Below are 11645 nucleotides of genomic sequence, written 5' to 3'. Positions count from 1 at the left end.
GTGCACTTTAAAGGCGGTAGCATTTAGCTAACCTTATTAATTAGCTCAGTTGTAATCTGTTCTTCACAATGGCTGTGATTAGGGTTAATAACCGCTACATTTCACCCTCGCATGATATTCAAATTCATCACCTCGCTATTATTTCATAATGTTCTTGTGGTTAGTGGAATCATTGTTTTCCTTTCACGAGGCTGTTTCTACAACTGACGCGCTACAGCTGATCTTTCCCGTGTGCTGAAGGTCGACCATGTGATCGACTGATGTCAGTGAAAGGACGAGTCACACAGACCATATATTTGTTCGTTTTTGCAGCATGTGCATTGCAGCCAAAAAAGAACAAGTCCCTATCATGGGTTTGAATACAAGACGGTTTATTATCGAGAGTAGCAGAAGTCAGGGGTGTCTTTTTCACCTTGGATTATACTGTAGTCCTCTTGTCAGCGAGATTTTTAATGGCATTTTTATTAATTCTGCAATTACCCTTTCAGTCTCTTTCATGTGACCATCCACAGTATTGCCAATTACACTATCAAAATGTTTTTTACTGCCCTAAATTTATGTACAGATGACTACACAAGTATAGCCTCAAACGTTTAATACATGCACCAGACTGTGGCAATGCTAATGGGAAATGAATGTTGTGCGTGAAAGACTGCCTCTGCTATTCCTGGAACTCCAGTAGTGACATGCCTCGAGTGGCTGAAAGGAATGCTGAAGGAATGTGAAAGCTCCATGTTGTGGCATGACAGCACGCCAGACTTCAAAACATGTACAAGAGGAACAACCTGGAAACTTCCTAACAGACCACACTTCTATACAAAAGTGCTTGGTTTGGGATCCTCCACAATTATGCTGCTGCTGTGTGTTCTTAAAAAATAATAATAATAACAGAAGTGCACAAAAATCCCATAAATTGATCAAGAACTTTACTTCAAAAGTTTTAAGTTTAATACAAAATGTAAAAATCCAGCTAAATCAGGCCATTAGGTTAACAAAGACTTATTTTCCAGAATTTGATTTCTTGCCACTTTCATGTATTGAACAGTTTACATATGCCAGTGGACACACACCCCGTATTGCAATTTAACCGCCAGCCTTCAGTTTGTAGCCAATGTACAAATCTAAGAGAGGTGAAATGGAGGAGGCTCATAAATATGGTCAATAGCCTTTAGTTTGTTTTGCCTTGTTTTGAGTGGTCCTGCTTTAATGCTAAGGCATGCACAACAAGATGTTCTAATCTGGTAAAAAGACAAACATGATGGTATAATATGAACAAAGATATTTGCATATATTTAACTTTCTATTTACACTGTCGGTATCTAATCATCTTTGTCCTTGGCTCCATGCTTGAGGATGCGTGTGAACTCCACATAGTTGAAGTTGCTCTTTTTGTCAATGGGAGCTTCTCTGAAGAGCTCGTCCACCTCGTCATCTGTGAATCGGTCACCCATGGTGGTCAGCAACTCTCTCAAATAGTCTTCGTGGATAGATCCTGAGAAATACAAAGATGGAAATTTGATATTAGCCAGCACATCACCCATATACACAGGGTAGGGCTTACTTTTAACATCACTATTATTTTTAGAAATGAGAACTGGACCACAGATTCCTTGAACTGCATTAGGCACAGGCCTAGTTATGAAAATAGAAGCAGAATTATTTACATTTAGCAGACAGCTCTTACCCCGAGCAACTTACCCAGCTTACATTCTATTACATATAATCAGTTTATATGGCTAGCTATATATAATTCAGGTTAAGAACTTGCACTCAAGGGTGCAATAGCAGTACCCAATCTGGGAATTAAGCCTACCACCATATTATGCTGCACTGCTGCACTCTACTACTAGTTAAAACAGAAGAGTGGAGGGAAGATGGAGGGCAAAGGTTATCTTTAGCTCCTCACATGATCAACCCCTTCTGACATACCTATTCAAAGGAATGCAGACAAACACCATCTACATGTCTCAAAAAAGTGGTACACCCTTGTAGGAAGATTGCATTTCTCATTCCACAAGAAACATTACAGCATACAATATAACCATATGAACAAATAAAACAGCCACTTTGGATTTTATTAAACACACCAAAACAAAATTGTCATCACATTTTGCTTTTTTTACATAGATCTTAACTAAAAGTAGTCAGTGAACAATAAGAGATTGTTTTTAAAAAAATTTCCTCATTTCCTTCCTTAAAAACTATGCTTAAAAAAAAAAAGTTGTGAGTTTTGTGCTCCTTTACTAAATTTAGCAATATAAAGATTCATGTTTGTGTAATTTCACAAGCATACTTTTGAAACTTTGTTGGAAAACAATTTTTAGCCAAATTGCCTGACTAACAGGGTGATCATTTCAATAAATTCAAATTTTATTTAATTGCTAATGTGGCAGCTCTCGTGTTCTTCACATGCAATAATAAAAAAAAAAAAAAAATGAATGCAAGTAAAGAATAAAGGTTACAATTATCCAACAAAAAAGGTAACATTACAGACAAGTCTTACCTGTTCCCTCCTCATCAAAGCAAGCAAAGGCGTTTCTGATGACATCCTCTGGATCTGTGCCATTGAGTTTCTCTCCAAACATGGTGAGGAACATAGTGAAGTTAATGGGACCAGGGGCCTCAGTCATCATGGCTTCCAGGTAGTCCTCTGGGGGGTTTTTCCCTGAGAATCACATAGGTATAAGTTTCACAAGTCTATATTTACACATTAGCACAAAAAAACAAGTTCTAGATTCTTCACTTACATTCATGGAAAACGTTCACACATGCATTTTATTGTTTTCTGTATTAGTGACAAAAAAGTAAAGGTCATAAATGGCTTTTGTTCACTACTTTTAAATGTTGATGATTACCTGGTTTCACTTGAAATAAAAGCAGTGTCACATATTTAAACAATTCTCTTTGTTGTTTGTTATTGTGTTTTAGTCATTTTCCCTGCTACACAGAGCACACTTATGAAAAAGACATCGGTCTCAAGTGTATCCCCTGTATAAATAAACGAATGACGACTTCAAACACTATCATGTCTCCGCAAATAACACTAGCTATCTTTATCAGCATGACACTGAAAATATTGTCACTAGCATTGCCGCCTCACCAGAAGAATTTGAAGTATGTTACAAAGAATGCAGGCCTAAAGAACAGGGCAATGTCTTCAAGTGACATCAGTAATAAAAGCCCTACCTAGGTGCCACGCCTTTACAGAGCATGTGTGCTAGCAGCTAACGTCAGTTTACATAACACCGTCAACCCTGTCTGCAGGCTGGGCCGTGCTCTCTGGGCAGAGAACAGCCATTAGAGTCCTCCCAGCCATGACCTAGCGAGAATTTGAAGAGTCCCACCCAGCTGCCTCAGGCTGCGGCAGACCAGCCAAGCCCAGACTTGCTCATAACAGCATGTTTCTGCTCTCAAACTGGGCCACAGCACTCCACTAAAACCCTTCACACGCTGCATACAGCACAGCATGAAAACCTGCTGCACCCTCACAGTTATGTGCTACGTGGGCTCTAGCATGATTATAGTGATTAAGTCATAGCTCCGCTCCTCTATTTGGCTAAATGGAACCACAAAACATGGCAACATGGCCATACAGCACGGAGTCATCAATCTGAAGGCATCGGATGAAATCTGGATCTGGAGACTGCATATTTTCATTCCAACCCAGGTAATATTATCACTGAAAACCTCATTTGGAAGTCTCCCCGGGCAGATAATTAACAAGCCACTGAAACAAGCTCAATTCCCTTCCCGGGGGCTGAAGATTGCCTTGCGTTTGCTCCACTTTGTGTCCATGACCTACCCAGAGACGCCAGCATGTCGTGCAGGTCCTCTTTGTCGACGAAGCCATCCCGATTCTGGTCAATCATGTTGAACGCCTCCTTGAACTCCTGGATCTGAGACTGGTCAAACATGGCGAAGACATTGGACGTGGCGCGCTGTGGGCGCTTCTTGGTGGTCTTTTTCGCCCTTTTGCTCGACATTTTTGCTTTTTTTTACCTGGGGAAGGGTGAGGGGGACAAATATTCAGAGAGGCACCCCAGGAACATAATATTACATTCATATGCAAGTTACAAGCCTCGTCATGAGCAAGAAGGTTTTGTGTAGCTGACAATACCTCTTTAAAAAGCCCTATGCTAATGAAAATGAATTGCAACAACATGAGTGACATGAATAACTTAACAGTAATAACAGTTCATGCTCAGTGGTGTAGATTTCTTAATGTGGTTGGAAGTCTCATTAAGGTGACGCTTGCTGACAAGAACAGGCGACTAAGGCCACTTTCTTCCCCGTGTTTCCAGTGTCTCAGCCAAAGCTGTGATGCATGATGACGATTTTCTTTTTTTAAACTGGCTGTCACAGCTGTCTGCTTTGACTCCTACTCTCCATCTCAAGAATATCGTGAAATCAAGATAGATGTCAACATCTCTTCCCTTCACCACAGACACCAGCCTTAGCAGATAACCATATAAGTAACACATATCTAAACAGAGCTTTAGATTAGCTACTGCAAAACAGTGCATCAAAACAATGTATGACACATAACCAGCTAACTATACCGTCCCATTTCCTAGGTTTCAAGGTTTGACAAAAAGTCAGCTGCCTTTTGATCTTTATTTTGAAAAGACTACACGTATGCAAATTTAGGCTACCCACTTTCTTTAATCTAAATAACGGAGATGGGTACGCCAGTATTTACCAAACTAACAACAATACTGTTTCATTGACTGGCAGTCATTCTAGGTGTTCTTCAGTCCAAACCTTACGGCTTTACAAACTACGAATTCCTCAGGAAAGACAGCTGTGGCAGAAGATAAGCTTACATAAGTAGACCAGATTCTGCAATGAATTAAAAATAGTATTTGACCAGCCAAGCTCAGATAGCCTTGGCAAGTGTAAGTCTAATAATGTGGCAATAATTCCCAAAAGACTTGTCACTCAGAGCACTATAAAAGGCAATCTTGATACGCTCAATGGGTTGATCTAGGCACTTCTTTCACTGGGTACAGGAAAACTACTGATATGAGAACAGTGGCCTTTTTCCAAGAGCAGACAGTCTAACAATAATTAATCACTTAGAGAAAGGCATAGTGACATGAGACACACCTCCCTCCCAAAATGGATTCTGTGTGTAATAAATGAAAATGCAGACACAAAGCACCACTGTGCACCACTGAGCTGTAGCATTTTGGCAACTATATATAGGCTATATATATATTTAAACCTTGCCAGTCACCATTTGGCTCATCCCTCACAATTATTTTAAAATTATGTTTGTTTTAGGGCTTCAGATAGTTTCTACAACAAAATATTTCGTCAACTATTTATTAGCTATTCCTTATCAATTATTACTCTTGATGAAGGCAGGACTAATAAGTAGGCTAAAGTTGAGGGTGACAGTTGCACACTATATAACATAACTGCTACACTCAAGAGTATAGCGTACATAGGCGAATTTGTCAGACAAAAACAATCACGGCGACTGAAAAATAATAAAACAATCTTATGCGATCATTTTCCGAAAACCCGTGCTCCCGAGGTGATGATCCAATACAAATTCACAATCGAATCTATACAATTCTTATCTAGTAAGAAATGAACCAGAAACAACATATATGTAACACATAAAACATAATACAAAACAGAACGACCGACTTCTAGTAATCTTTTGATAGAAATGGCATCAAGTTAGCAAGACAGTTATGTGGATGCGCTAAGTGAAGGGTTATAAATATTTAAACTTTCCTTGGAAAACAATTAATAAATTACAATAATGGCTACAACAGGGTTTACAAAATAATAAGCTATGCGTCCGTGTATGCATGCATGTATTGACTTGCTAGAAGGGAAACGGCAGCTCCTCAGTTGCCTCCAGCAAACATTAAAACAATATTTAAATAGATGTGACCCCCGCCTATCAATAAGTACAGTCATTATTGCAGCAGTGAACCTATTAACATCCGCCGATTTATACCGTTTGTACTGACTGACTAAATGGTTGTTAGCTACATAGTTACGGATAGCTACAAACAAGAGCATAAATTACATCGGGTTAAATTGTACAGTCCCAGACATGCAGTCACATGTCACAATATAACTATAACCAACTCAATATCGTGCGTAACACGACAGTGGTTCTGTCACGCATCTACGTTACCTAACGTTAGCTCACACACAAGCAATATCGACTCCAGAAAACTCATGACACAGACAACGTCGCAAGATAGCAAACCTTTACTATATATCTTGGGTAACCCGATCACATCACTCACAGCTATCAAACATGTTAAACCAGTGACTTATTACCTATCATCATTACATGTCTAGCAAGTTAAATAGGTCGCTTCGCAATATGAACCTATGTAAGCAAACGTCAGCTCAACAATTTAGCTACCTAGCTAGGCCAATAAATGCTACGAACAAGCTAACTAGCTAGTTTCGAACATATCAGCTACGAACATAAATTAGCTACCTACGTTAGCTAACCAATATCGACTTCAAAACTAAGCAGCTAATGTTAAGAATTATCTTGGTAAAAAAAATAAAACCAACATGAATCATTCCGTAGACCAGAGTGCGTCTGCTTTCTTTATCGTTCCTCACCTGGGCCTTAGTGCATGGCTAGCTAACGTTAGCTAACTATTAACCAAGCTGCGCGCCGTATGAACTTTTAGAAGCTTTTCAACCTTCGCATGAAACTGTGCAACATATGGTGTGTTAATCAGCTTGATCTAAAGACGAACGTTAATCAGCTTGATCTAAAGACGAACGAAAGTCATAGTTAAAAGATCAATTGTACCTGAGGCCCCAACAGACGACAAACCCAAAGCAGCACAAACCTTCTTTGACGATTCACCACCGCCCAAACTTCCTGATAATCACAGCGGTTCCGTACAGGAAGCCTGGACTATACCATCTTCAATATACTGGTGGCTCATAAAAATAATATGAATTCGTTTCCAAACAAATTCTACATTATGCTTACGCATACTTTATTTTCTGGCAGTATACACTTTCTTATTTTCTTTTTATAAATTCACGTCATGTAATTAAACACATGTTTGTTAAAAAAATATCTTATTCTTACAAAAGACCACACCTCATAAACTCCAATTAGTTTAACCCTGCATTTCCCAACTTGCCCACGTTTACGTACTGTGAAAAATGCCCTTATAGGGAAGTAATACTCTTTCTTCCTGTTTTAATGGAGGAGGACTGACTACAGTACATATGCAGCGATGTAACATCCTCAATTTATCCTCAATTTATATTGAGACCATAACATGTATTTCTTAATGTAATTATTTCCGCTTAATTTTTATTATTTTTTTTTAATTTGGCAGACGCTTTTATCCAAAGCGACGTACAAAAAGATTAATGTCACAATTATTTTTGTTGAAGGAAAGCTATGCTATTCGTATGTCCCTCTAAAATGTGTGTTGTTTCAGTAAATTTTAATGTAGGTTCTAATGGATAGCTAGTATGTGGTGTTTGTTTGGAAATATTTGTTATATGTGGCCATAAAACACAACATAGACATACTACACCATTGCCACTGAGGAAAGTGAATAAATACGTTTATAATTAGACTATGAAGGAAGAGGTCTATGGCAATCCCCAATGATGCATCATTAAGAACAGTTGGTACCCTCTGCAAAGAAAGGGAGACAGTACACTGAAAATCCGAATCAAGTGGCCTGTGCGGAATACATGACTCACCAACTAAAATGGGTGGCAGAAATACCTCTATGATTTATCAGTGCTTCAGATGCACTGATGAAAACAAAGGTTGTCCTTTCTGTACCATATGATGAATGCAACACATTTATTCTGGACAAGTGAATCAGCTGGTCAGTTTGGCTAATTTAAAGGCTCTTTTATTAAATAATATTACTAAGGTCCCATTATCACACTATTTTTTCCAGATAATGTAACAGTCTAAGAATGACAAAACGCTGTGTCACTGCCTTTTCATTTTATTGCTGTAGCCATAGTTATTGTGTCAATTCCTCATTTGTTATCTATTTAACTTAACATTTCTGTTTTGGAAACCTGCTTAAAAAAGGAAATATTTATGGAAAGCTCCTTATGGACTAATAATGATACTACTATTACTATTACTATTACTATTACTATTACTACTACTGATAATAATAATAATAATAATAATAATAATGCTTATTCTTACAAGACCATTCTGATACATTAAATATAGAAATTAAACAGTATCAACAATAATAAAGCTATAAAACAGCAATTTATACAGTTAATCTGTTGAACATCTCTGTACTGCCGCTTTAGGATTGACATCGTGTCTATATTTTCTTAGATTTCTCACTTTTTTATTACATTATGATGTGACAGCAGTTTATTTAAAAGTTTGGATTAATCTATTACATTCATAGCATTGTATGGACAGAGAACACACAGTCCCACAATTCATAGGGATTAAGCCCTGCCCAAAACATAGCAGTAGTCTCCTCTCAGTGACAGGAAACATGAGAGGATGAGGATTTACAACAACAGAGGAAACCTAAACCGGACACAGTCAGAAACCATTTTAAATATGAGTGTGAAGCACGATATGTGAAGAATATTGAGTGCCAGATGTTATTGTTTAGCTTAACCCAGTTGAGGTGGACTGTGTGTGTGTGTGTGTGTGTGTGTGTGGGGGTGTGTCTGAGTGTGTGTGAAGGTGTATGTGTATGTGTGTGTGAGGGGGGATGAAAGCCCACACAGTCAGCATAGAGGGTGCTGGTAGTAGTGTGGGGCATAAGCAAAACTAATAAAATAGCTTGGAGATTGGGACAGGCACATTGCCACAGTTTCTGCCGTTGCTAACAGATAAGAGACAAAACATCCAAGGAAAGTTTTTCCGTGTCTGATCCTGACCCAGAGTGAATTCTAGTAAAAAAAGAAGTAAACATAACTCAATCATTTATTGTCTTGTCCTGTTTAATCTTGGTTTCCCAGCCTCCCCCACACCTGGTAATATGCCGTACATTAAAAAAAAAAAGAAAAAAAAGAGAAAAAAAAAACAGAAATAATGTTGCCTTTCTATTTTCAAATAAAACCTAGTCTCCACCGGAGGTCAGTAGAGACCACAAGTTTTTCAACATTGAAAAAGTTTGGAGCCATTTATGCCAAGTCAATATAAAATTGTCTGTGTCTAATGTCAGTGCACTAAAACAAGACAGAAAGGATGTGACTAACTAATCTCTTAAGTTCATCCTTATTAAACTTATATTTTAAATAGCACATATATTAAATTAAGAATACATTAAATAGTATTGATTATTGTTACATTTTACAAAACTTCCAAATTTGGAAGACATTATGAGATATTCCCTAATTGTAATTCTCTCTTTTTTTTTTTTTTTTTTGAGGACCAACCTCCAAAATCACTTTAAATGATGCAATTCAATGTTTCTCTCTTTTTCAGAGAAATGAGGGATGCCTTGGAAAGGACTGCAATACTCTACTTGGCCAGTAGAGGGAAGCTAAGTGTCATTTTAAAGGGGAAGGTGTTTGAGAAGATCCTCAAATTTTCAATGGAGCCAAAACAAAATTTTCAATTAATAGTAAGGACTGCATTTTAAAAAAAGTCTACTGTCCCTGAAATGTCTGATCTAACCAAAAAAGCACATTAAAATGTTTTGCCCAATCTTGTCTTCTTCCGTCTTGTTTTCAAATGTTCATTGTGTGTTTTGGAGCACAATCCATGCATTTCATGAAATGTCCAGGGTTGCAACAAAAGGATGATATTCATCTTTCACTAAATACAGGTTTAGCATGTTCCTTCTGTATGTGTTTCAACATTCAGTATCAAAGCCTTTGAAACACCAGCTCAGTTATACTTATTTGGGTTCCTGTAAACATCAATATCATATATGGGCTGTCTCATACTTTGGTAGATGGCAGATGCCATCTCAATGCTAATTTCCTCGCTCTATACCCATATCCACATCTAAGTACCAGTTTACACATTTTACAGCCCTGAAGTGTGATGCACCAGTTTTGCTCTGCAGTGTCATGTAAGTGGCCGGACTGCCCAGTCAGAAATGGTTTGTAAATTGGTCGCGTATGTCTGGACTAGATTGCAAAAATAATTTGATTTAACTGTAGACATGCAAAATCTTTGGATTGTTCTTTAAGTATTCCACAAATCTAAAGCAAGGTGCGAAACCCCATGTCTCTATCCACAGTAAGCTGAAAGCTTGCTTGTAAATAAAGAGGTCTTTTAATAAGCGTAGACCTCTGCTGTCACTGCAAATGATGCAGAGCATACCTTCACATTTAATCAAGATCCACAAGGAGTATTGGCTTACAGGAGCCTCTCTGAGGAGGAAGAGGATAGATTTCCAGGGTGAGCCCTGTGCAGCCAGGCTGACGTGTTTGGTGTGATGGACGGAAAACAGATGGAACTGAAGCCTGGGCCCCAGGCCACCTGAGTCGCCAGCAAAGCCTTTTGTTCTGTGATAAGTATGTTTGGCATGGCAGATAAGTAGCATTTTCATATCGCTGTGCTTCATGGCTTGCTCCTGCTAATGCCCATCAGCTGAAAACTGTTCTCCCTTATCCACTATCACCTCATTAACTTGACAGAAAAATATTTACCCTTCATACAAAAACCAAATGTTTGAAGTGCACACAGCAGTTCTCAGGTAATGAAATTTCATCTGGCCTTAGCTCAGAGCTTGAAAACTGTGTTGAGAGCTTGCAGTATGAGGGTCTTAATACCAATTTTGCTGTCTATTCTAACTCTGGAAAACTCAGCTGGAGACATCACACTCATGGTGACAAGGAACTAAACTACAGTAGAGTGGGGCTCATCCAGGTTTCTCATTAAGGTTAGGGCAATGCTTGGAGACCAGAGGTTGGTGGAAGGATGCTGTGAGGGTGCACGGGTCAACAGTAAATCCCATGGGATTACAGGCATAACAGACTGGCTATGGGGGGTGGGGGGCAAATGATGGCAGCAATTGTGTGGGTTAAAATAGAATCAAGTGGCATCCGTCCGTCCCTCTAATTTATTATGGGGCATGCTGGGATGAAGTCATTAGCCTTTCATGTTATCGCGTTCTCAGCCAGAGAGAGGTACTTGTGGTCACTGAAGTGGAACTGGTCACTTTCCGCGGAAATCTGAATTCAGAAGAGGGCTGATTGACAGACTGTTTGATAAGTGAAGATTATCCCAAGATTAAGGAAATCCCCAGACATTTTACACTAAACCCCATAACTAAGCTATTTTCTTTGATGTTCAGTCAAGCACAGAAAACAAAAGTGTCTTCATTTAAGCACAATGATTCTAAGTTTACTTTTGTCATATTAGAAGTTATGCAGCATGTAGCATTTAGAATGTCATATAATGCAGCATGAAGAGTTAAAGTTATTTTTAATAGAAAATGTTATTGCCATTGCAAAGCATTGTAAGTAGTAGCCTAATGCAGGCAAGAAAACATAATATTAAGGAAATAGGGCTCCTCTGCTTGAGAAAAAGCTTGAAATGTTGTGACCTTTTGATATTGCACCTACTGAGCAAAGCTAGAGCTAGCAAATCCTTCGTTCTCAAAATGGGAGCGTCAAACTACACAGTAAGGCTACCTCAAGTGGTAGCGGGTCTGTAACACCTGCACCCTTTGAGA

The 11645-nt window shown here is 38.6% G+C and overlaps 1 protein-coding gene across 1 annotated transcript; it reads right to left on the bottom strand.

Moving 5' to 3' along the window:
• Nucleotides 1-909: 909 nt before the first annotated feature.
• On the bottom strand, nucleotides 910-6887 carry myl12.1 (myosin, light chain 12, genome duplicate 1). The gene is made up of 4 exons (XM_064332899.1): nucleotides 6800-6887; nucleotides 3803-3999; nucleotides 2504-2665; nucleotides 910-1492 (listed from the first exon to the last, which is right to left on the bottom strand). The coding sequence occupies exons 2-4, from the start codon at nucleotides 3981-3983 to the stop codon at nucleotides 1320-1322; spliced, it is 516 nt and encodes a 171-aa protein (XP_064188969.1). The 5' UTR covers nucleotides 3984-3999; nucleotides 6800-6887; the 3' UTR covers nucleotides 910-1319.
• Nucleotides 6888-11645: the final 4758 nt, after the last annotated feature.

This window comes from Anguilla rostrata, chromosome 4 (genome assembly GCF_018555375.3).
Source record: "Anguilla rostrata isolate EN2019 chromosome 4, ASM1855537v3, whole genome shotgun sequence".
Taxonomy (NCBI): Eukaryota; Metazoa; Chordata; class Actinopteri; order Anguilliformes; family Anguillidae; genus Anguilla; species Anguilla rostrata.
This window is presented reverse-complemented; position numbering and strand designations above follow the sequence as displayed.

Coding starts and splice junctions, on each gene's coding strand:
- myl12.1 (XM_064332899.1), bottom strand. CDS start 3,983: ATGTCGAGCAAAAGGGCGAAAAAGACCACCAAGAAGCGCCCACAGCGC. Junction 2,666..3,802: donor CGACATGCTGGCGTCTCTGG/GTAGGTCATGGA, acceptor TGTGATTCTCAG/GGAAAAACCCCCCAGAGGAC. Junction 1,493..2,503: donor CTTTGATGAGGAGGGAACAG/GTAAGACTTGTC, acceptor TGTATTTCTCAG/GATCTATCCACGAAGACTAT.